We start from the raw sequence: 26,608 nt of genomic DNA on the forward strand, positions 1-26,608 counted from the left end.
TCTACTAGATGTTTGAGTTCGAATATTCTCTCTTATTGTTATGTCTTATACCAACATGCAAGGCTAAGTAGCCATGTCATTATTGTAAATACAAAAATGTTATGTACACTAAAACAAGTAACTCTAATGGCCTACATTGTGCCAAAAGTAAGGAGAAAAATAGAGATGTATACTTGCGAGTAAAAGACACATCTGCCCCTTTATTTTGAGAAATAGAGAGATAGACATATGGATGTGCTAGCGTAGACCACACTGCCAGACGGAAAACTATTTCCTATAATATATATACATCAATTCCACATCCCTCCTCTCATCTATTACGCGTGGGCCTATTATGGTCCTTTGATTTGGTACGCAAACCAACTAACTAGCTAGCCTATGATCCTTACCATCATAATCAATTAATCACAAAGTAAATTAATGAAACTCATAATCATTCGCAATGAGTGCTGATGAATATTATACTAATTGAACAGTAAACAAATCTACCAATCAAAACAAATACATTATTGCTGTCATTATTTAAACATACAGTATGAATCTTGTGAAATAATTAAGTACAGTCGAAAGAGTAATTAAAGTATGAAAAGTCCTGTTAAGGATGACAACTGTGTTGCTTGGGTTGGAACTTCAAAGAGAGGGTAGTTAATTGGGTTATCTTTGGAGAATGGAGATCTTCTTGGTGGGACCTATAAAATCTGATATTGGCCAATCACTTATTGCCACCTTGCTGCATGTGCTCGTGTGAACTCTACAATTAATACAGTATCTCTACTCATTTGCACGTGTAGACCTCAACATAAACAGGGAAAGTCAGAATTCAGAACCAAGGTGTGGCCACTAATCCAACACAAAGTGATGGTTTTCTCATTAAAAGCCACAAATCTATTGACTATAGCAACATCTAATGGATAAAGGTAAAGCAATAAGAATAGTATAGTTCTCTCTAGACTTGGAAAGGCTTCTTCCCTAGCTAGTGGGGAAGCTAATCTCCACTGCACCCAACTTATCAGAATCCAAGGAAAGTGGAGGAGACAAATTAAGCTAAATACCTCTACCCCTCTCCCTACTTTGTGTTTTTTTGACGACAGGAGATGGATAACAGTTTCCTTTCTCAACCCCACGGCCCCCACCCATTATTAGAAGAAAGCAAGAACACATGTCAAGTGGGTCCCTCCCAAACCCTAAATGCAATCAAGATTTGACATGTATTGTTATAGGGGTGCAAAGAATTAGTTAAAGTGCCCTCCCACTACTATCAATCATTCCAAATCCCTACTTTATGCTTCCCTAGACCCATAAGTACCACTCCACGCATGTAAGCAACTTCAAAAACCCTTCTCCATCTTCCTCAAGCTGCCCTCATCAACCATGCCAATCACAGGGTTTCCACACCAAGAAAGGATCTACAAGAAGCCATCCCACAAAAAGAATGATTCAGGTGAGCTTGATGTGTTTGAAGCTGCATGGTATTTTGCTGGCACCAATGAAGGCATTGGTGAGTTGCATGGTTCAAATTTCTCTCATAAGGCTATGAGAGAAGAAAGGAAGGTATGGGGAGGAAGAAGGATGAGTTTAGACATGCCCATAAGAAACCCACTTCCTTCCCAAGCCCATCAGGTGGAAAAGCAATTCAAAGAGAAGAAATATAAGCAACCCAGCTCTCCTGGCGGAAGACTTGCTAAGCTTTTGAATTCTATCTTCAGTCATGCAGCTTCTAAAAAGAAGAAGTCAAAATCCACTACTCAATCCGTGAAAGATGAAGAGAGCCCAGGAGGAAGAAGAAAAAGGAGGAGCAGCGTTAGTCATTTTCGAAGTGCCAGCACTCCAGACTGCAAATCTTTGTATTTATCTTCAAGCTCTGGTTTCAGAACACCTCCTCCTTATGCAGACACTCCCACAAAGTCCTACAAGGATTTTTTAAGCTATTCTGATCACAAGCAAGTGGTGCCTTTGTCAAAGCACATTAATGGGCAGGTAAGATCACCTATGGGCTTAAAACATGAGTTATTAGATGAGAAGAGAAACATGGATTTCGCTTGGTTGGATGAAAAATTCAAAATCTATAATGAATTTTCAGAGAAAAGCAAGAATTATGGATATAGTTCTTTAGAGAAAGATAGGATATCAGAGACGAAGAACTTGGGGAAATTTGATGAAGTAGATGATGGAGGAGAGAGTGACTCGAGCTCTGATCTATTTGAGCTTCAGAACTGTGACTTGGGTTTCTACTCCAGTGGTTTACCAGTTTATGAAACCACACACATGGAGAGCATCAAAAAGGGAGCACCAATTGCTAACGGTACCCGATAAGAGCACTTTACCTTTTCTGAACAGTTTATATTTCTTCTTTTGGTTATTTCAATTTCTGTAGAATGTTGGAATGTTTTCTTATCTTCTTCTCTCCGGCTCAAATCTCATTTTTATTTTCTTCACTGGTCAGGCATGGATTTTTAGTTACAACTTTCATTATGGCCATTACTGGTAGAGTGGTTCGATCAGGCCTGTGTGCCATGATGGATTAGTTTCTTCCACTAACTTAAAAGACAAAACAAGGCATCATCACCCATATATAATTTTTCTTTTTCTTAATTTCAACCTTATAACCGCAGAATTTTAATACTCCTGACATACCCATTGCATGAGGCTCCCGCCATGGCAAAGTTGGAGAGGGTCACAATGTACGCAATCTTATTTCTATTTTCTTAAAGAGGCTGTTTTCACACTTACTCATGATTACTTGGTCACAACAGAGCAACCTTACTATTACACCAAGTCCCGTCCTCTTGTGTAGAAGAACTACAAAGACACATACACGCACGCATGTGTAAATAGGAAATAGGATAACGGATGAGTGATGATGGGTCAATTGAGAATTTTGGTAGGCCGTACTTCATCATAATAATCCCAAACACAAGCTCACTATGCGTTGGTTTTTGGTTAGACTTGATCATTATAATAATTAAGAGCTTGGTGAGATGAAAAGTCAACCATTGAGTTCTGTCATAATTAGGGGTGTGTTCAGTTTGGATTGGTTTTGGTTCAGATTTCATTGGTTTCGGTGTGAGAATGAATGAGTTCAAAACATGATTCAATAAGGATGCATTGATTTTGGTTTAGTTTCTTATCGATTTCTTTTATCGGTTTGGTTTCGATTTATCATGAATTGTAGACAAGTATCGGTTTCTTATCAGGTGATATTGGTTTCAGTCCAGTTTTTACAGTCCGATTTAATAACTTACTGGATTTGGTGGGGTTCGGTTTGGATTTGGTGTCATAACCCCAATCTGAAACATGATCCAATAAACTCATATCGTTTCATTGATTCGGGTTAGGTTTTGACACTCGTAGTTTTATCAAAAAATCAATATAAAAAGGGCAGAAGGACTATCTATTGCAACTTATTAGTGTTAGTATTGGGCATTCCCATGGTACGGCCAGGGATGTAAAATTTTTATTGGGCATTCCCCTCCACCTACAAAGAACTCCAGTTATCTCATTATTATTATGTTACAAACTATTTTCTCTATCCTTATTCCACACTTTTGAGAAAAAAAAATAATATAATAATAGAAACAAGTGAAATACAGTTTGGATGAGGTGAAATTAGTTGAGGAAAATCCTATATAGGGCAGCTCGAACCTATTAGATGTACATTCTTACTATATAAAAAAGGGTAAATTACACGTTACCTCTTGATTTTCAAACGAAACTCAGATCACCCCCTGGTTTTTGAAAAAACCCAAATCATCCCCTCTACAGTAACGGTGTTAGTCTGCTGTTAGTTATTGGTGTGAAAGGACTATTTTACTCTTATACTAAAACATTCGAAGTAAATTTACAATACTACCCTTCCTTCATCTTTCAACATTGGTCAAGGGTAGTTTAGGGATTTAAATTTATTTAACTGGCTGACATCATCACTTAACAGCATAAAACTAATGGTAGGGACTAATTTATCATATTAGGATCTAAATCAGAGGGTGATTTAAGTTTTTTCAAAAATCAGGGGGCGACATGTAATTTACCCTATAAAAAAAGAACCTAGATGTACATGCACATGCTATTGGGGTGGATATTGATTATAGCTTTGATGGGTAAGGGACCAACACGGGTTCAGATATAATTACATTATTGAAATTATGGCCAAAGTGTATCACATGATATGCGGTTTTTCAAAAGTGAACAACATAGGAAATTAGATGTATAGGAGTGTTCAAAGTGATTTCAATTATCATAATGGTGGTAAGCGTTTATATTACCTAACGCTATTATGATTCACAACTTTTAACAATTTTAATTTATTTTAGAGGAATCTTGTACATTGTAGTTACAGGCACACATAAAGAAGGTCTCTCTCTCATGGCTTTCCTATTACCCCTTTCACCCCTAGCTTCTGTTCTTTTGGATCCTTAACCTTCCCCTTTCCCGCTTTTTCCATCTGCTCTCTGCTTCGCCTTTTCAGTTCCCTATCTTTGTTGGGCCTTGTGTTGGGAATGCGGCTCTAAGTCACCTTGGGAGAGCGATGATGGGATGTCTCATTTATGGCGTAATTTTGCTTCTTCTTTACGCTTCCCCTCCCTCTGTCCCTTGACATACCCCTTACCCTTTTTCCTATCTTTTTGTTCCTTGCCTTTCCTATTGCTTTCTCCTGCTCTTGTTTTCTCCGCTCTTTCTGGTGTTGGTCCTAGCTTGGGTTTCCTTCCTTTCTCCTGTCTATTCTTTTGAGAGTTCTTCCTGTGTCTGGGTGTTACTATGTCGCAAGCTCTTCCATCATCTTGTCGTCGGGTGGTGGATGGTTCAGGAAGGAGTTCTGTGGGTGGAGGTTCTTCTCGGATGTCGGCATCGCGGCATCATTCCCCGTCTACTGTGTGGCGCTTACCATCGCCTGTTTTTGATGGTTCTATGGGTGCTTCGTTGATTAAACCCCTGTTATCTTCTCGGGTGTTGTATGGTTTTACGTTGGGGTACCCTCGTCCCTCCCAAGAGGAGTTGTGTTCTAAGCTGGTGAATCTCTGGCAGTCCTTAGGGCCGGTTTATCTCTGTTGTTACGAGCGTGGCGGCTTTATGGTGGAGTTTCACTCGTATGTTGATAGAGATAAAGTCTGGGGGTTGGGGACGTGGTGGTGTGGACGGTCCCTGATCAATTTGGTTGAACATGCTCTTGACGATGAATGATATGCTTATGAGCGTAAGTTCTTCCCGATCTGGGTCCAGCTTTGGGACGTCCCTTCGGATATTTGTTCTTTTGACACTGTTAAGCAGGTTGTTTCTTGTATTGGGAAGCTGCTCGATCTCCATATCCACTCGGTTGAGGCTGCTCCCACCATTGTTAGCGCTAAGGTTCTGGATCGGCTTAAGCAGCAGGTTTGTCAGTCGTCTACTATCCATTGGGCGTCGGGTGCTACACTCCGGGTAACCTTTAAGTATGAAGCTTTCAAGATCTATTATCGATGTGGACAGTTTTTCCATGCTGCTGATTTCTGCTCTTTCCAGCCTCCGACTGATCGTCGTGCTCCTTGGGAAAGTTTTGATAGGGTGTTGACCCCCCCTCTTTTTGTCAACGCCTCTATCCTATATTTATCTTCGGTTATGGATGTGGCAATGATGGAACCGGATTTGACCTCGTCTGATGAACTTGGGCTTCCTATTAGCCTAGGTATGTCTGTTGCTATGGATGTGGATGAGCCATTGTCTACTGTTTCTGGAATTTCTTCTTCTCTTCCAAGTACCTTGTTGGTGGATTCTTTGGTTGATGGCCAGTTGGCAGAGGGTGTGGTTTGTTCTACCCCGCTAATGGAGCCTGTCTTGTCTTCTGAAGCCCGGGCGGTTGTCTCTACTACTGTCTCTAGCCCTGTCATCAGGAACTCAAGCCCTTCCAGTGAAGACTCTTTTATCTCGTCCTTGTTTGTGGACCTGCAGCCCCTCCCTCTGCCTGGTGATTTTTTTCGTGGCTACCATGTCTGTTGAAGCAATGATTGCCCCCCCCTTCGGATGATATCTCTGGCAGTGCCTTTGCTAGTGTTACTGTATTGCCGGGTGTACCTTCCTCTCTGGCCTCTTCAGGTATGGCGCCTGCTTTGGGAACACCTGTTTTGTTGGGGTCTTCTGTTGACTCTCCTTCATTCAAGAAGAGAAAGCTTATGACAAAGGAAGTTCCTTCCCATCTGTCCTCTGCCTTTGGTTCTATTAAGGAATATCTCCAGTCGTCCTTTGCTGCTGCCCTTGACCCTGATGGCCTTTTGTTCTTGGTCAAGGAGTGGATGAATGACCTCTCTTCCTGTGCTGCCCCTACCTCTGTTTCCCCTGCTGTGAATGATGCTTCCCTGAGCTCTGGTCCAGAGGTGATGCAGGAGCCATGTGTTCCCAGCACAGTGCAGGTTCCTTTTCTTCACTCTGACTTTTATAATTTTTGCATTGTTCTGCTTACTCTTATGTTCTGTATTTCTGTTTCTACGTGTTTGTTAAACTCTCGTTATCTTTCCCGGACCTTTGTGCCTTGAAGTCATTTTCATTAGTTCTCTTTGTCTGTGCTGTTTTCTTTGTCTTCTTGCCTGTCTGGTGCTGTCTGACTTTATTATAATGATTTTTTTCTCTTGGAATATCCGGGGTATTAACAACTCCTTTTCACGACGATGTGTTAAGCTTAATGTTAAACTTTATAAACTTGATCTGTTGTTCCTTTGTGAAACCAAGTGTGTGGACCATCTTAAACTTCGTCTGGCTGGGCTCTCCTCCCAGTATAGCCTCTTCTCTTTCTTTAATACTACTGTTGATGCTAGGGGTAAAGGGGGCTTTTGTCTGTTTGTTAAGGAGGGCACTGTTATTCTAGACGCTACCATAAATCAGCGGTTTGTTGGGGTGAAAGTGTTGGATAATTTGTTGGGGTGCTTTTGGTGTATCTTTATTTATGGCCCACCTCAATCTCATTTGCGTGGTGCTTTTTTTATTGAACTTTCTCAATTTGTTGGTGCTCTGACTGATCCTGTTTGTATTATGGGTGATTTTAATGAGATTCTTAAGCCTGATGATAAGCTTGGTGGGAAGCCCTTTATTCTATCCACCTCTACCTCTCTCCTCGTTTCTTTCTTTGATTCGCTCTCCCCTGAGGAAATTAAGTTACTTGGATCCCCTTTTACTTGGTCTAATTGCCAAAAACCACCTCATCTTATTAAGGAGTGTCTGGACAGGGCTTTTTGTTCCCCCTCTTGGTTTAATTTGTTCCCCTTTACTTCCCTTAAGAAAGGTTCGGCCATCTGTTCGGATCACCACCCTATTATTCTGGATACTTCCCCTTCTAGAACCTCGTTTAAGAAATTATTCCATTTCCAACTTGCGTGGACCCACCACCCTGATTTTGGTAGTTTTGTTTCCCAATTCTGGAAAGCTTGCTCTGTTGATAACTTTCCTTGCAAACTTTCATCCTTTTCAAACCTGTTGAAGATCTGGAACCGTAATGTTTTTGGTCATATTAACTGTCTTAAATCTACTCTGGTTAAGGACATTGGGGTCTTGGAGGATCTTGATTCCTCTTTTAAAGATAATCTGGCCCTGACTACTAAGAAACTTGGTTGAATTTTGGATGCTGAAGAATCCTTTTGGTTACAAAAATCTAGCCATAATTACATTAACTGTAGCGATAGGAACACTAGTTTTTTTCATGCCATGGCTAAATACAACATCAGGCGTCGGCACCTACAGTTCCTCTGCCTTGATACAGGTGTGCAGTTGACTAACCCCAAGGATATTACTTATGCCTTTGCTGACCATTTCTCTAAACTTTTTTCTTCTTCCTCCCCACTTGATGTTGACTTTGTGGAGTGTCTTTTTTCTTCCTGTGTTCTTGAGTGTGTTGTTTCTTCTCTTTGCTCCCCTCCTTCCTTAGAGGAACTCAAATCGGTGGTCTTCTCTCTAGGACCCCTTAAGGCTCCTGGCATTGATGGTTTTTAGGCTTGTTTTTTTCAACGCTTCTGGGAGGATATCAAGGAATCCTTGTTCACTTTTGTGTCTGATTGCTTTTCTACACAGTCAATCCTTGTCCACATCAACCATACTCTCCTTTGTTTGGTTCCCAAATCTACGTCTGCTCCTTCTGTGGGAGATTATAGGCCCATTAGTCTATGTACTGTTCTTTATAAAATTATTGCCAAGCTTCTGGCCAATCGGCTGAAATCTTTTCTTCCCTCCTGTGTCTCTCCTTTTCAAGGGACCTTTGTGCAGGGCAGACAGATCACTGATAATATTGTGATTGCCCAGGAGATTTTTTATTATCTTAACCATAAGACTGAGAAAGAAGGTTGGGTTGCCATTAAAATTGACATGTCTAAAGCCTATGACTGTATGGAATGGTCTTTCATTTCTGGCATTTTTAAATTTCTCGGGCTTGGGCAACAATGGTGTAACTTCCTAATGAATATTTTTTCTACCACCTCATTCTCTGTCAAACTTAATGGCTCTCCCTTTGGTTTTTTTAAGGGTACTCGTGGGATCAGACAAGGGTGTCCCCTTAGTCCCTATTTGTTCATTACTAGTATAGAGGTGCTCTCAAGATTGATTGGTGTTTACAGGGAGCTCAATCTGTTCAAAGGTGTTTAGGTGGTTAGAGGTGCTCCTGAGATTACCCACTTACTTTTTGCTGACGATATTTTCATATTTTGCAGAGCTACTTCAGAGGACTTGCTTACAATTAAGGCAATTTTGGATCTTTTCTCTGATTTGTCAGCGCAAGAAATTAACTTTTCCAAGAGTGGGATGCATTTTAGCAGGAATGTTTCCATGGCTGATAAATCTCGACTGTGTGGTATTCTTGGGATTTTTGCCATGCAATCTGAGTCTATTTACCTAGGAACTGCCCTCTTTCCTAAGAAATCTAAGACTAAGCAACTTATTCCCCTTATGCAGCGGATGTCTTCTCGATTATCTGTTTGGAAATCTAACCATCTTTCTTTTGCAGGACGTGGAGTTTTGATTAAATCTGTTTTACAGTCTTTACCTGCTTTCCTTATGAATTGCTTTTATTTTCCTAAATTTATTTGTAAGCAAATTGACTCTGTGTGTCATAGCTTTTGGTTTGGTGGTAATACTGGTAAGAAAAAGCACTCCTTGGTCTCTTGGAAGACTATGTGTTCCCCTACCTATCTTGGGGGACTTGGCTTTCGTACTGCTCGTATTCAAAACCTAGCCTTACTCTTTAAATTAGGATGGAGGCTCCTAACTGAGAACAACTCTATTTTGGCTAGGGTATTAAAAGCCAAATACTTCCCCTATACCTCTCTGTTCAGCCCTACTATGAGGACCAAGAAAAGGTCTTGGTTAGGGGTGTCAACCGGTCGGGCTCGGTCGGGCCTCACCAATTGTGCAGGCTGCACCGTGTCTGACCATTTAAGTATTCGGTCTGGGCCATGTCGGGCTCGATCGGGGTTCGGTCGGTGTTGGTCTTTAATCGGGTACTTAAATCGGGCTTTAATCGGGTTGTGGGCCTGTTTAACTCTTCATCGGGCCTTACCTAGGTCTTAATCGGGCCTTTACAGAATTAAATTCCTACTTGAAAAAATAAAGAGAAGAAATGGGTTTCCACCAAAACACATTCAAGACCCAAATCCAAACCCAATTTTTCAAACCATAATCTTTTCCTGAACTTATGTTTATTAGTTTCTACCCAAAAAAAGGAAGAACTTATGTTTATTAGTTTTTATTTACTGATTTGTTTCTTTTTGTAATTATAATTAACTCAAATTTATGAAGTGCTTATGCTTATCAGCTCAATCATCATTGACGGTACTGGGTTCATCCTGCTATTTGTTTTCTCTTTTGAGCAAGAACACCCCCCGACCCTTTTTGTATATGTCTGGTTCTGATTCTATGAAATGAGAAACTTAATGGAGAAGAATATAAACATTTTTCTGAGTTAAGGAAACCCATAAATTGAATGGCCCATTAATTTGGGCTTAATTGGCTAATCATTTTAAGGAGTTAAATAGGAAAAGAGAGAGGGTTATCAAGTGGGCTAAATGGATTAATGGAGGGTGGTTTGCTTAAAGGGTCGGCTAGGTCGGGCTGTAGCTGGGTGGGCTAGGTCGGGCTTGAAAACGGTCGGTCTGGTTGGGCGCCCGACGGGCTAGGACCCCACACCGGGACTGCCCTAAGCCCGACACGTTTAAGAATCTGTTCGGTCCAGGTCGGGCTTTAACCGGGCGGGCTTGGAATTGACACCCCTAGTCTTGGTGCTAGAATAGTCTCACCAAAATTATTCAACCTCTCAAGTCCTTTAGTTTTCGTAGAATTGGAAATGGTAGGGATATTTTCTTTTGGAGCGACCCGTGGGTTCCTTCTCTCCCTAGTTTCATAATTAAACCAGGTGCCTCTAATAGACTTTTCCCTGAGCAAGTGAATCTTTTTCTGACCAATCAGGGGTGGAATGTGGACCTTCTTAGCAACGTTGTTCCGCTATGTCTTAAGCAAATCTTGGTTATTCCGTGCTTTGAGTCCCTTGACTCTTGGTGGTGCACGCTCTCTAGGGATGGCCGTTTTAAAACCAAACTGGCTTCCTCCTTTATCTCTACCAATACTTTTACTGATTTTTCTACTATCGTTTGGTGGAAATTTTTTTGGAAACTTAAAATTCTTCCTAAGTTTAAACTCTTTTTCTGGCGTGTATTACATGCAGGGATTCCGGTTAAGGATCTTATTTCGAAATGGACTCTGGTCGATCCCACTTGTGCTCTCTATGGCACTTGTAATGAGACCCTCTAGCATATCTTCCTCTCTTGTGACTAGGTCAAGCACATCTGGGTAGCAGGTCCTTTGGGTCTGAGGACTGAATTCATTTCATTTCCTTCTCTCAAACATTTCTGCATTTCTGCTTTGATGGACCGACAGCTTGACAAGCCTTCCTTAGTTTAGTGTTTTTTCTGTTTTTATTATTACCTGTTATGTTATTTGGCAGGTTCGGAACAATGTGTTGTTTAATTCGGTTTGTCCCAACCCTGGGAAGATTCTTTGCAGGATTAACCAGTGGTTGGTGGACTTAAATATTACCCCACCCTCTCTTTATTCTAATACATTTTCTCTCTCCTATGGAATCTTTGGTTGTTACTAACCCTGCTTCTTTGTCTCATTATGATTTAACTACTTTAGGTTTTCCTGTTTTGTTATGCGCAGGATTTGATTCAAAAGCCCTAGGTAAGCCTGGCTGGGTATTTGTTTTTTTGGTTGATGGAAAACTTCTTTTTCTCACCGTTAGTCAGAGTAAAAACAATAATTTTTTGGAGCCTGAACTCACTGGAATCCTCAACGCTCTTGAGTTTGCTGCCCTTAGAGGTGTGAAGCTGAAAGAAGTTTGGTGTTCACATACAATGTTACCAGAACTTCTTCCAACTCCATCCCTTTCACCGTGGCCGCTTTTAGTGTTAGATTATTGTCTAAAGATAGCTGTTAAATCTGTTAATATTTCCTTTAGGCTTCACCCCGACATTCCCTTTGTTAACTGGTTTAAATGTTTTTATGCTACTGCACCCCACTCCCTGTGTTGTATAGCCTCTTATACTTCGTAAGTTCTCTCTAATACATATTTTTCTTTCCCATAAAAAAATTTATATATATTTTAGAGGAAGATAATGCTACCTAGATGTGTGTGGTGCACTGCCCTTGAGCCCAGACACAGGGGCACGTGAAATGACCGCTGCACCTTTGGCTCTGTTTGGTTGAAAGGGAAATGGGAAAGGGAAGGGAAGTGAAGGGAAGTGAAGGGAAATTTTTTTCCCTTTTAAGTTGTTTGGTTGCAAAGGAAGTGAAATGAAATTAATTTTACTAAGTTGTTTGGTTGGCTGTAAAATTGATGTAAAATCAATGTAAATTTTTTTAAAATTTGTAATCCAACTCACCATACTAACTTGCACTTACTAAGGCTCTTTCTTAATAATTTCTTTTAAAAAAATGGAAAAAATTTAATAAAACACCAGTGCAAAAATGAAATTGCACACCTCCTCACATATCATTGTTTATGTGAGGGGGTGATATATCATAAATACCCCTCCACCATTTGTCAAATTCCAAAAAGAGTTCCCTTATTGGCTCGAAATTGCACTCAAACAGTGTAGGGAACCCTCTCCCTTTTAAAAAAAAAAAAAAATGCACTAAAAATTTGAAATAGACAACTTATCCGAATGCATAAAATTTCAATTTTAGTGAATCATACTGAGATCAAACATTTTTTATATACCATTGAATTTTGATTCAATTGCAGACATTCAACAGACTCCTTCAACTTCACCTAAAAAAAAATGCTATCTACAACCGGTTGGATCTTTCCTAAATCAACCAAAAGAATACATTTTGCTTAAAAAAGAAAACCCCTGAAATGACCACAAACAAGACCTCCTTCACTGGCCCTATTTGCAAGTATAGTAGCAGCTTCATTTGTAAAACTCATCATCCATGGATAAAGAAAAACCATTTCTATTTCCTACTGTCAATTTTTGCGCCAAACTTTCACCAACTTATAATATAAATTTAGAAGTCTCGTCTGGTTTGAGAGAGAGAGAGAGAGAGAATAAAGGGTAAAAACCTATCTCATTCTTGTGCTCTACTTCCTACACTTCAGATAAATCATTATATTCAAGTTTATAAAAAAAATCGATACAACAAATCCACATCCAATGATTAGATAAAACTCCATATTCTCTATTTTCCAAATTATAATCTATACAATCAATTTGTCATGGCCTTGTAACTTTCAGAGATTAGTACCCTGAAATAACTAAAAGTCATAAATCCAAAGCTGCTTTAGGTCAGGTGATTTGATTTGCTAATTACAATTCTATTGTAGCCCCTATTCTTGAGAGTAGCATTGGCAGTCTTGTATTCTATCTTGATCTTCCTCAATTCAAGAACCACTTCCACCCATTGATGCAACAAGTCGATGGGGGATTGCATATTTCCATTATTACAGGTTGCCCATTCTTCATGAAATTCTCCCCAGTGCTCTGGTCCTTTACTACTCCGTACCAAATAATCAAACTCTCTCTCATCCTCTGCACGGCCAAATGAATCGTGATCATAGTTAGAACGATGATATCATGCATGATGTGCAGCAACCCGAATATGAACACAATTAACTGTCCACAGCATAACCAAAACAAAAAAATGGTGTTCCTCTGAAGTCAGTTCAGAATTCAAGTTCCTAAATGGGAACTAACACAAGTTATCAAAAAATGACTCAGCAGATAATGATCAGAAATACATTAATGTGAAGGCAACAACCTATAAATTGCCATGAACTAAGAGCAGATCTTGTCCCACTTTTCTTCTACTCATCATTCTTTTGTTATTCCACATAGGCTTACCTTCACCATACCTAACCTTGAGACAACCTCAACAAAGAACACCATTACTAGAATGGTAGACAGAGCAATCAGTCTTCCCTGCGAGGCAAATACTTGGAATGTTAAAAGTAGTATTCAACTAAATCTAGAATGTAAATCAAGGAACTATCCTTACATATATCAATATCCACAGCCTCAATTGTATTAACTCTACCGCCCACAAATATGCTTGTTTATAGACTATGTATAGACTACCCATCTCAAGAATGAGATTAGACTTGCACTCTAAAACAAAATCCAGAAACAACAACGAAATATACTCTTTCTTTTTTTTTTTTTGGGGGGGGGGGGGGGATATATAACAGCTTTGATAGCTTTGTTTACGTAAAATAACAGTGTCAATATCCCTATAGATAAAAAATCTTAAAAAACATATTCAACAATATGAACTGAAGGTATTAGAAAGTTAAAAAAAAAAGAAAAAGGATGGTCGAATTACAAATCCATTGGAAGGATCTGGACTTAGAAGTCCATCTTCTAAGGTTACATTTCAGCCAAATGTGGTAGATAGCAGCTCCAAATGCAAGCTTTCCTACAGTATCACAACAAGTTTTCCCAGCAAAGGTCATGTACATAGTACACCCTTATCCATTCTCTCTCAAATGGCAAGATTCTCCTTCTTTGAGGGCTATCATTTAGAGGCCTTTCCAGATTGAGGAAATGGGTGGTCGAAAAAGAGGTGTTCGACGTCCTTAGAGGCATTCCAACATAGAATAACAAAGAGCAGAAAAAAGAAACTCTTGAATCCATCTAAATAAAAACTAGACACAGTGACCCAATGTCTTACATTCGTCATCTGTAGTGACCCAATTAAGTGTTCCTTAATTGGGTCACCATCTAGGCACAGTGTCCCAGAAGTTGAAATAAGATGATAATGAAGTGCAGCTTCTCCCATGACTATGTACAATGGGATCTAATCTAATCTTACTTGATGCATTCAATAAGAAAAAAGAAAAATAAAGAATATGACTACAAATCCATGCTATATAGTTAACTCTGTTTTCAATAGTTGCAGAGAAGGGGAGGGGGGAATCATTGAGAAAATATATATAGCAATTCTGTCACTTTTGGGTGCACCACACAAGCATCTCATTTGTTTCTGCTTAAGCTCCTAACTAATACCTACTATCACTGCTAATTGATTATAGAGAAACACCATAAAGAGTTACAGATTCTTTGACATACCAAATAATCTCCATCAACATTTGACTATAATGAGATTATGAACACTGATCAGATACAGAGAAATTTGACAAGAAAACTAGGAAGCTAAAGGAATATATACAACAAAGCATGCAGCCAAGTATGACTAGATAAATTTGAAATACAACCAGTCAAATACCATATTTGAGTTGCAGTAGTAGTAGGGGTTCGTTCCATCGTTAACAAACCTTAGAAGTTACAATCTGAATCTTCCCAAGGATTGGATCTATCGTTCTAACTGAAGTTACCAATTCTGAACCGATATCTCTGAATATTTATGGGATGAGATCAGACAGATTATGATGAAATACCACTTGCAAAATGAGTGGTTGCGATGGTGTTCTAGGAGCAAGAGATGAAGAAGAAGAAGGAGGAGGTTGTAAGAGCAGCTGCTACCACCATCGCCAAAGCCAAGGAAGAGAAAGGGCGTTGCGCCAGACACAAAATAAGGAGGAGGTTGCATCTTTGTTTGCTTGCATCAAAGAGACGACAGGGGGAACTTAGGGTTTTTTCACTCAGCAAATTCGAATCATTTTATTTATATTCAAATCATTAAAATGTAGAGCAGAGTAGAGTTGATGACCCTGATCAGAGCAGAGTTGATGAACTTTCGATCAAATCAGAGCTACCAAGCTTCTTAGATAGAGAACCAGCCTTGCTCAGAGCTTCCAAGCTTCTCGCACAGAAAGAGAACCGGTGCCTTCCGAGCTTCTTGGAGAGAGAACCAACGCATGCTCAATCTTCCAGCCTGCTCAGAGCTTCGATCTCAAGAGAGAGATTACCATCGCCTTCAGCTGTTCTATAGAGTATTTGATATTTCAATCGAGAGAAAAGCCCCCAAAGTCGAGAATCCTGGGTTTTTAATTTATTTGCGTTTTTGGTCGGGAAATAAAAATTACAATGTTATTTGAAAAGTGGAATTTATTCCTCATGGAAAAACAATCCCCTTGCAGCCAAACACTTAGAATTATTTCTCTTGAAAAATAAATTTCATTTTACATCAAAAAATTTGCATTCCCCTTGCAATCAAACAGAGCCTAAGGGATTTTTCACTTCTGGGCACAGGGGCAGCACACCATGCACGTGCATCCTGGTAGTGTTCACGCGCCTAGTTAGTGTAATGCTTTTTACAAATTATTTCAATTAAAGATTAGTTTAAAAAATATATATTTTATTATTTTGAACAAATTTCTTGTCCACTAAATGGAGCTTAGATTAGTTTAAAAAATATATATTTTATTATTTTGAACAAATTTCTTGTCCACTAAATGGAGCTTGATTGACCAATGACCTATTATAAATAATCTCATATTGAAAAACTCTAGAACTTTGGATGTCTTTATGCATCACTTGAGCCGGCCTCTACTATGGGTAGGGTACTTTAACACAGTCTCTCAGTCATCAAGAATCACTATGTTAATAATACATTTATGTATGGTCACTATAAAAAAAAGGACAGCAGGTGACATGTATTGCAACCAAAAAGAGGGGCACCACATAAAAAAGAATGTTGGGAATAATTCCATATTGAAAAACTCTTTTAGACTATACCTGCATACTTTCGCAGTTTCGCATAACAGTTGGATCTTTCTACTTGATAACTTAAATTTTTCGTACTAAAAAAAAAAAAAACACAATAATTTAAAATTTAAAATTAAATACCTCAACATGACCGACTCACTGGTTTGAATGATCATGCCATAAATTTGTTTTTCGTTTTCCTTTTATAAATGTAATCATGTCATCTCTAAAAATAAGAAAAAGCCCTCAAAAAAAGATTCCAATATATAGCTTGGGGTGGGGGGGGGGGGGAGGGGGGGAGGGGAGTCCATGGCTTTGAAGTGTGTTTATCTTTTTTAGGTTTATTGTCTCTCCTTCATTAATGGAAATCTAGTCTTCTTTCTTTTTAGTGTTTAGATAATGAAATCTACAGTCATATTAATTCGGTTTTCTCAATCTGGTATCATGCCACTGGTCTTTTTACTGTGGTTGGAAATCCTGGCTGTGTAAGTCATATGGATGACTATATTAAACTTCTATTTTTTATGATACACTGTAGTACAAGATTTGAGTATTGACAGTGAATGTGAATACCAAGAGAAAATTTTCAAAGAAACATAAAAGGAAACAACTTTGATTTTAATCGCAATCTTAAAGAACATCAACAACTTCAGACCGTTGTTCATTGCTCAATTGTGTTGGGAAATTGATGCGGAATTTGAGTCGCAGATCTCTTTTGGATCAGGCATGCCTTGGCTTGGGAGTATCTTCTGGTATCCAGGGTGAACAATTTCATCGAGTGTTGAACCCATCTTCTCCCCATCCAACAGAGGAATAGAGAGTGTGCAACCAGTGAGGGCCTTTACTAATGGAAGCTCTATTGACAATACCAAGTCATTATCTTCTCTCTTGAATATGGGGTGGCGTTTCTCTGCAATCAAGAAGATGATGTCTGCTGGTAGAAATCCTGGTTTTTCATCTCCCATTCCTTCAAATGTAATCTTTGTTCCTTTCTTCCGTCCAGGTTTCACTTTTATCCTCAGCATCTCCTCTTCTTGAACAATCAATTTGCATCAGAGAATGGCCATGAATATCTTCCCAAGATAACTAATAGTAAGGGAAACCATCAAGGTTATTTATTTATTTGACATGGTAATACTTTTTATGAATATTGTCCCTAGATAACTTAATGTTCCGGAGGTTGCATAGGCTGTGGAAATTTTCCTTGGTGTCTGGGTCGAGATTTTAATGTAGAATCACAAGAAGCTTGAACCACAGAAAGGATTCTACCGACCTTGTTTTACTGTAATAAAGAATTGGTGGTAAGCAAAAAATACAGAGTGAATATCTTCCCAAGATAACTTAAGGTTCTGGAGGTTGCATAGGCTGTGGAAATTTGCCTTGATGTCTGGGTCGAGATTTTAATGTAGAATCACAAGAAGCTTGAAGCACAGAAAGGATTCTACAGACCCTGTTCTACTGTAATACAGAATCGGTGGTAAGCCAAAACTACAGATTGGTGTTTACAAAATCTATAAATAGCTTGAGATAAAATATTTAGATTTCCTGCAGCACAGTATATAAAAGATTGGTCCAAGTGGTGTGATTTGCTTTAGTTCTTCATTAACTCTCCCTGAAAACGAAGTGTTCTCATAATGCAGCACCCAAAGATGCTGAGTTCTTGGGCAGATTGTATTTATGACTTTTTGGAGTACATCAAAGACAATAATAGCAAGAAAAATAAAAGAAATTCTAAACATATACTTTTGTAAATGTGTCAGCTATAAAGCAGTATGGCATATTTGCGATAGGGTATCGATAGACATTTCATAAATCCTTTAAGATGTTTCTGAATTGTTGCAAAAAATAACAGCAAGGCTTATTCTTCAAAAACCATCCAGAAGATTCATTCAACCTTTTTCATTGGTTATTTTTTTTGAATTGTTATTTCAAATAGCACCTTTCAACATCTTACAGGACAGTCTATTACCATCTGCATGGTAAACCATTATTCCTAAATATCGTAATAGTTCAACGAGTCCCGATGGATTCGAACCATCATCTCCTGTGAACAAACCACCCAGGTACTCTTCCTTTTTGAGCTAAAGACTCACCTACCTCCATAAAACATGTTAGTTAAGGTCTATAATAAAAACATAACGAATCACACAACATGGAATGATGTAAAGAACAAAGAGAGGAAAAAAACAAATCAAATTTCAAATTCTAGAGATATTAAAATCTACCAACACCACCATAGTTCATTTTAAAGTCTCTCTCAGTTATGGAAATATATCTTATATTAAAATCTATCTATCTTACGACTCTAACTCAGACCAACATTTGGAGATTTGCTTTCAGTTAGCAAGACTGGATTCAGATCAACAATTAAGTTCACCATTGAAGCAGCAGTCGCAGAAGGAAAGATAGACTGGAAGGCAAATGGATCATCAGCATTCACCCATTCATGAAGCAATTAAACAGAACAAGAAATTTTCATTAGTCATACCCTATCTCAGCACATACTTAAGTTATTGGAGCTATTGGATTATCCATAGCCCGCCTAAAGAATAGCAAAGTATAGAAAAACACCATGTGGATGCTCAAAATAAAGATCGTAAACACACTAATGCTCAATATCTTAATGATAGCAAAAAGGGAAATCAAACAAAAGAAAATCTAAATACCGGGCATGCTTTCAAGCAATTTCCTTAATAGCATTAAGTTACAGAAAACGTAAGCTATTGACATTAAAACTAACAGAGTAGGAATATAGGATAGGTTGGCACAAACGGTGGTTAAAGCAAAAGCCATTTTCATGACAGTTAGTTACTGCATCCATAAACTTCAATAGCAAGGACCCGGATCTGCAGTCAGATTGAGAGGGCAGATGCATTATATGAACTAGAATATTGGTAAAACTCCATTCCATTGCCCTACTTAAAGAAGTAGTCCTACCAACAGATCTTAAATTACAAGTTATCCTCCCTCCACTTGCTTCACAGTCTGGAAAAGAAACAACCAAGGTAAGCATATTTCATATAGAAAAAGCATTTTCAAGCAGATTTTAAGGCAATGAATTGACACAATTAGAATGTCTCCCACTCTGTACTCGTATAGCCCTGAAACAATTACAGAGACCAACAGAAGAAAGGACAGAGTACATGAAACAATTAAATGAATCTCGTGAGTGCTTCATGTTTGTGGGAGGGATTCCATTCCTGAAACCTGATTTCTAAGCCAATTTTCATGTACTAGGCTACCAGCTAAGGAATATGAACCAGTTTAAGTTCAGATTAAACCACCTGTACAAGTGAAAATGGTAATATTCTATCTACTGCTACTTTTTAAGATTCACCTGTGAAAGTGGTGACAATGAGTTCATAATAGTGACCAGGCTTCACTTGTATAATATCGACAGCTTCACTGATTTTATGGGAGACAAAGAAGAAAGAGAAAGGAGACTGAAATACCATCTCAAGGAAAAGCCTTACCTGCAGACGAGATAGATAAATTATAAAAAGGGTATACCCAGTGCACGAGGCTACCGCCACTGCTGGGGAGGGTCATAATGCACGCAGCCTTACCTTTTTTTTTGCAGAGAGGTTGGTTGCAGACTCAAACCCGTGACCTGTTGATCATAATGGAGCAACCTTTACCATTGCACAAAACCCGCCCTCTGAGATAGATAAATTATCTCCGACTCAAATCCAATGAGGAGAAGGGAACAACAACAGAAGGACGGCACTGGCGTCTCCGACGGGCACTCCGGCAACGAGGGAACAGTTGTTGCTCAAGGGAGAAACCAGGTCACTCTTGGAGCAGGTTTTTCTTGTCGCAGAAGGGAACAGAAGCAGTTAGACGGCACTGGTTGCCATCTCCGATGGGTATTCCGGCAGCGAGAGAGAAAGGGGGAGAGGAGAGGTTAGTTCGGAGAGAGAAACGCGGGAAAGAGGATGTTAGGGTTGTTCTTTGAGTGAAATTTGGGCATTCAAAATTGGGCCGTCCGATTTTCATTGTACACGTGTAGTCATTTTGATGGGGTGATGAGGGTTTACGGAGCCAGTTGTAATACAGTACTTTCCTATTGGGATCCAGCTCACCCTCATTGACGGCGTGAGTCCAGTGTAGTTGGCCAGCTGTTTTCCAGTATATGAAAAACACCCGTGCTGTCAACATCAAATACTCACTCTAACCTTTAACTTCCCTAAAATATCAGAACTGCCATTCTCGGAACCCACGTATCCTTTTTAGTCACATTTCAACCAATTTACCACTTCAAGTCTTCGACCTTTCTTCGAAAAGTCTCTTATGGAGGTGAAATTGTGAAAATGGACAATTTTTTTGTTCTTTATTACTGTTCTTTTCTAAAGAGCACTTGACTCGGTGGACCCTACCCAGAGGATGATAGTAAGACGACCGACCGACGTCCCGTTCTAGCAATTGCCCTTTTTGTAAATACACACTAACGTTAACCACAGTTGTCCAATCCCCCCTCTCTTTCTCTCTCTCTCTCTGTGTTTTACTTTCCTCAATGGCGCGCACCTCTTTTATTCGTTTTTAACCTTGCCGGAAAATAACTGTAATTCACTACTGGATTTTACCGTCTTATCCCTGTAGCATGTTCTTCACAATGGAGCGAAACGGGGTTTGGATATTATTTCTTTCCATGCCAAAATAGACCAATTTGAACAGAATAAGAGTGTTGTTGTTGTAGCCTAGTTAGGTTCTTCGTCACCGCCGGAAGCCTGGACCTCCGGTTGGAGTTGCCGGTTTCGTCTGTTTCCTGACGATCTTGTGGAGGTGGTGATGATGGAGCGATTCTAGAGGTTTGTCTGATAGAATCCAGAGATGTCTCGCCACGCAGCTACTTCGCATTTCCACAAATCGAAGACGCTCGACAACAAATATGTGAGTCAGAGTGTTTCTTCCTTCTCCTCTTGGTTTGATTTTTTAGGGTTTTATTTGCTCTGCTGGTGTTCTTTTGAGACCTTGACGGTGTTGATTGTTGGTGAGGTTGGTTTATTTTGGTGTAGATGCTTGGAGATGAGATCGGGAAGGGAGCGCATGCTCGCGTGTATAAGGGCCTTGACTTGGAGAATGGAGACTTCGTAGCCATCAAGCAGGTTTCTCTGGAGAATATCGCTCAGGAGGATCTCAACATTATCATGGTCTGTTTCATCTCTCGGTTACTGCGCTTTTAGTCTGTTTTAATTTTCAATACATTTTGAGTTTTAGTTTTACATCCAGTACATGATGCCCGGTGTTTCTTGAATGACTAAACCCCAACATTTGCAATTTTGTAATGTTAACCCCACTTTGAAGTGTTTTGAGCTTGATTATTCAGCGAAGTTTTTTGTTGGGTCTAGTTAACTATCTTGAGGTTTCCTTAATCAGTGGTTTATTGTTATTCCCCTGTTGAATTCATGCATACGGTCGATCATTATGGTCACATTGCCTGGAAGCATATCAACAACATACTGAGGGATCGTAGAGCATTTTCTATGCATGCTTGAGCAACATTTTATACTTTGGTGATTATATTTGTTATCAAGGCAGTGAGTTAAATGCTTGGCAGTTACCCAGCGACGTAGAAACTTGGTATCCTATTTTCCGTTATCTGTTGGATGATTCAATGAGTAAGCCTCCATTCATTATTTTTCTTCTGAATGTTAGCTTAATTGATTGTCTTCTCCTCTACAGTATTAGCTCCCTGTTGAAGATATAAGAGATGATTTTGGATGGGCAAGAACTTAATTGTTGCCCCTCCAACTTCATCAGAAAGAGAAACTAGAAATTTGAGAAATAACCCTATGAGTGTCCTAACTTAATTTATGAAATATGATTAATAAGCAAGCCTCCATTCATTATTTTCCTTTTGAATGTTAGCTTAGTTGGTTGTCTTCTCCTCTACATTATTTGCTCCTTGTTGAAGATATAAGAGATGGTTTTGGATGCGCAAGAACTTAATTGTTGCTCGTGCAACTTCATCAGAAACAGAAACTAGAAATCTGAGAAATAATCCTTGTGCATCCTAACATAATTTATGAAATATTAGGGTTTGTACGTGTTCCCGAGCATTTATGATAACTATAACTTGTTCTGACTTCTCTATTTTGTTAACTTGGTAGCTGTTTCATTTGTGATTCCCATTGTTGTTGTTATTTTCTTCAGTTTGACTTAACTTTTTTACTTATCAAATTGAAACAGAAGATTATAATATATTGGTACAGTCTTACAGATATCTATTCCTTTAATCCTGGACTTCCACGTGGCCGTCCAATTATCGATATTGGGGTTTTCTTTTCCCCACATCTCCCAATTTGTTTCTATGAGAATATCCCATTATGTCAATGGAAATTTTTATAGAAACATGATCAAGAACCAGGAAAAAGGTGCTTAATGTCGTGTAAAATTGAGTTGGATCGTAAGGCAGAAACATTTGATTATGTGAGATTAATGGGCACTTGTATGTTCAATATAGATTGGATCCTTTCTCCATTCAGTGTACGACAGCATTGTTGAATGCACATTCCTGTTTGGCACAACTGATGGGGGGTCGCTGTCTGGATCTAATGGCTCAGCTCTCAATTCCATGCCTTTTAGCATATGGTTGTGTTTTTCTGCAAAACGATGCTTCATGCTGAATTTTTTGGATAACTACAAAATGTGGAGAGATATAGATCTGTCTGATGAAATTAATAAGAAGTCCAAATATTATATTAACATGAAACTTTGAAATGTTGATAATTTATTGAGGAATAAAACAAGTTGTGGAGCTTGAGAAGTAGTCTCTGACTCTCTGTTCTTTCTTCCATATAATAATACATAAAATTTTTGCTGTGTGCCACATTAGGATAAGTTTGTATTATTTAAGTGAAAATCTTTTGCTTTATGTCAAATTAGGTTGTATATTCTATTTTTATGACTCAATTCACTGAAATCCTTGGTCGTTCTATGTTTTTTTTATAAGAGCGTTATGCAAAACGAGTATTTCTCTTTTTATTCTTTTTCTTTTTCTGAATTTGAATGTCCCATTGACTAACTGCTTTCCTTTTGCAACGTTTCTTCCTTCGGTGGATGCGTTCTACATCACAGCAAGAGATTGATCTACTAAAGGTGCCATTTCCTTTACCATGAGCTTCTTTTTTAAACTTTATGCACTGTCAGTGTGAGAAAATATGCCCGTCATGTTAACCATTAGGAGTGGACATTTATGGTGACTGGTCCTTTCCCTAGATGGTTAATGGCCTAAATAAGTCTTCCTAGTGGAATTTAACTGGCTATTTGATTGGGTTGCTTCAGGCATATGATATCCTGTGTGGAGTACCCATTGGATTGTCTATTACATCTAATGATGATCTGGTATTCAACTGATCTACAATCCCTTGGGTTTATATTGTGATTCACACTGGTTAAGTCAGCAAGCTGGGTCCTTTATTGGGCAATGTACATAGCCAGTGAAATATTTAATGGGTAAATTACGCCTTGGATTAACATTCCATATATTATATTTAAGGTGCATTAGTTGGGAGACGGTTGTCCAAGTTGACCATTCAAGTCACTTGACCTGTAAATATTTTCCAAATTCTTTTTCCTATTGCTAAACCAGTGCCTATTTGAGATCAAGCATGGGTTCCTCCTTCCCTGTTCCCAATCTCCCTTTTCAAAAGAGAGAAACGTCTCCAATTTGGTGACTCGACCCTTTTCCAGCAAAACTCATCCATTTTTTTATCTCAACGATTGCATTAATGCGAGTTTGTGGAAATACAGCAGCATCGGAAACGAAGATGCTGTCTTGATCTTAGACTTGATTTACAAATTACAACTCTTTCTCTTCTTTCTCTTATCACAAAAACTGAAAACAGTCCTCTGTCTCCAATGTGGTGACTCGGTCCTTTTCCAGCAAAATTCATCCAATTTTTTTTTATCTCAATGATTACATTAATGTGAGTTTGTGGAAATACTGCAGCTTTGGGAACGAAGATGCTGTCTTGATCTTAGACTTGATTTACAAATTACAACTCTTTTATCTCCTTTTCTCTTCTTTCTCTTATCACAAAAACTGAAAACATAAAAAGAGTAAAAATCAGATTTGCTGATCCAATTCCTTGTCCTTTTTGTCACTTGGAGAAAACTGGAAGATCAGGTCATTTTTTTTATTATCATTTCCTCTTGCCTTATCTGGTCCCCTCGAAACTTAGAAGACCAAAGCTTCAAATGCAAGCGAGAGCGTTGTACCCTTCTTCCAAATAAATCCTAGACAAACTAATTGCTTCCTCGAAACTTCTTGTGGGAGGAATTGCTTTGTGAAGGAGTATCTAAATATTCAAATCATGGTCCCATCGAAGAAAGAACAAACTCCGAAAAAATAGTGAATTTGTCAGAATATTAGATCCTTTATACGGGAACCCATCGTTCTCACTTATTTATTTATCATTTAGAATTAGATCATAAAAAGAACGGAGTTTAAAATCCAAGACCTTACCCTTTCCATTTCACTTTTATTGTTTGGGTTTGTGACCAATGGAAGTGGAAGATGAGTCAGACGATACCCCATCAGATTGTTTAAGGAAAATGGTAGGTTATAGAAAAAAAAAAGAAGGAAAAGAATGAACAATTCAACTAAATCTTTGATTGGATCTGGGATCCTATTTTTGTTTCGGTATGGATACAAGATCTTTCTATGTTATACCATTCAATATTCAATTTTCAATAATGAATTGATTTGATGCTCAGATATTGTTATTCATGATATTGATCTGATTCAATATCATCAGGATGCAATTCATCCTGTTGAATTTACAGGAAAAAAATTTGTCATCTCTATGGGATTAAATCCTGAGTTATTGCGAAGATTTTTTTTTTAAAAGAGATTCTATTATGGAAGTAAATATTTTCGCATTTATTGCTACTGCACTCTTCGTTCTAGTTCCTACTGCCTTTTTACTTATCATCTACGTAAAAACAGTCAATCAAAATAATTAGTTTGATTGAAACTTGACCTTTTAGTTATTATTAATGATTAAAGGAATGAACGTCCAGCACGGGAGAACGTTCTTTTGCTGATATTATTACCAGTATTCGATGGTGGGTCATTCATAGCATTACTATACCTTCCCTATTCATTGCGGGTTGGTTATTCGTCAGCACGGGTTTAGCTTACGTTGTATTTGGAAGCCCTCGGCAAACGAGTATTTTACAGAGAACCGACAAGGAATTCCATTAGTAACTGTCCGTTTTGATCCTTTGGCACAACTCGATGAATTTAATAGAGATCCTTTTAGGAGGCCCCAATGACCTTAGATCGATAGGATTTCGACTCGATAGAGGGAGAATGGAAATAAAAATATGGGTCTAGGGTAACAAATCAAAATCATACAAGCAATATATTTAAATGTGTATTTGGGATTAAAAAATTGTATAACTAGAAATTGTTAGATTAGTTATTATTGTTTATTTTCATTTTAGTTCCTTTGTTTTTCGCTTTGGATTGAAAATTAAAGAGTTTAGTTAATCTAAAACCCAAAGGAAAGGAGGTTCATGGCTAAGAGTAAAGAAGTCAGAGGCATGGTTAATTGTGCCCGAAACGATGCTAATAAAGATAAAGAATAACTGGCGGGGATTTCCAGATATATTACTCGTAAGAATCGACAAAATACACCGAGTCGATTGGAATTGAGAAAATTGTCCCTGTTGTCTCAAACATACGACTCATGGCGAGGTAAAGAAATAGATCGAATGGAACAAGGTATGTGCTGCCCTCTCAAAGGAAGAAGAAAAAAAATCACAAATTCACTTTCATACAAATTACCTATCATATCATATAATTGGTACAAACTAATTGCTTCCTTGAAACTTCTTGTGGGAGGAATTTCTCTGTGAAGGAGGATCCAAATATTCAAATCATGTGTAATACAAGAAATGTGTTTCTTCCCCGTCACTATGCCTAGTGAGGTATAACGCTTCACTGGTTGCCACTTGGCAGTACATGGGTTAGCCCATGTGATAGAGGATCAGACAAGCATCGTAGTGGTACAATTTCTGCTTAAAATGAGTAGTGGAAGTAGCTAAAATTACAAAAGGATGGCATTTTGGTAATTTCACTAAAGCTTTGAATCAGAGTATGAGCAGCTTTCCTGGTCCTCTATCACATGGACTAACCCAAGCATTATACTTCACTAGGCATAATAATGCTTAGAAGGACCCTACAAGAAAACTATAATCCACTAGGAAATTAAAACTATACCTCCTGTGACATTGAATAATGTCTTGCAGTGCAAAATAACACCCTGTATTCCTTCCTGCTGCTGTAACAGTGAATTACTTCATTTACTGGCCTGAAACAACTGTGTCGGCGTTGCTCCCACAGCTGAAGATGTGGACCTGCTCTTTCCTCAATGTTTACAAACCCCTCGCAACCCTACCAGAAAATTCTCCCTTTCCTGATTTTCTTCACTGCATACTAATGATTCTCCTCGAGGATTCTGGTGGGCCCACCTACCGGAAATCCAAACAGTTAA

The 26,608-nt window shown here is 38.6% G+C and overlaps 3 protein-coding genes across 6 annotated transcripts in view; 2 read left to right on the forward strand and 1 right to left on the reverse strand.

Moving 5' to 3' along the window:
• The first annotated feature begins 1,259 nt into the window (after positions 1-1,259).
• LOC122653954 (protein BIG GRAIN 1-like E) lies at positions 1,260-2,419 on the forward strand. 2 transcript variants are annotated; one of them, XM_043847919.1, is made up of 2 exons: positions 1,260-1,904; positions 1,947-2,416. In XM_043847919.1, exons 1-2 carry the CDS (start codon positions 1,372-1,374, stop codon positions 2,311-2,313), a joined length of 900 nt encoding a protein of 299 aa, XP_043703854.1. In that variant the 5' UTR covers positions 1,260-1,371; the 3' UTR covers positions 2,314-2,416. The 2 variants fall into 2 exon arrangements, with proteins under 2 accessions (XP_043703854.1, XP_043703853.1); XM_043847918.1 differs by having other exon boundaries at positions 1,260-2,419.
• Positions 2,420-16,774: 14,355 nt separating this feature from the next.
• On the reverse strand, positions 16,775-17,131 carry LOC122654883 (dnaJ homolog subfamily B member 13-like). The gene has a single exon (XM_043849150.1). The coding sequence runs from the start codon at positions 17,129-17,131 to the stop codon at positions 16,775-16,777; it is 357 nt and encodes a 118-aa protein (XP_043705085.1).
• Positions 17,132-20,770: 3,639 nt separating this feature from the next.
• The window catches only part of LOC122654762 (MAP3K epsilon protein kinase 1-like), a 48,702-nt gene continuing 42,864 nt past the window's right edge, over positions 20,771-26,608 (forward strand). For all 3 annotated transcript variants that reach the window (XM_043849002.1, XM_043849001.1, XM_043849003.1), the window contains exons 1-3: positions 20,771-20,996; positions 21,122-21,256; positions 23,184-23,204. In XM_043849002.1, the coding sequence (XP_043704937.1) occupies positions 20,937-20,996; positions 21,122-21,256; positions 23,184-23,204 (216 nt within the window). In that variant the 5' untranslated portion in view covers positions 20,771-20,936. The remainder of the gene's footprint in view (positions 20,997-21,121; positions 21,257-23,183; positions 23,205-26,608) is intronic.

This window comes from Telopea speciosissima, chromosome 3, assembly GCF_018873765.1.
Source record: "Telopea speciosissima isolate NSW1024214 ecotype Mountain lineage chromosome 3, Tspe_v1, whole genome shotgun sequence".
Classification (NCBI taxonomy): Eukaryota; Viridiplantae; Streptophyta; class Magnoliopsida; order Proteales; family Proteaceae; genus Telopea; species Telopea speciosissima.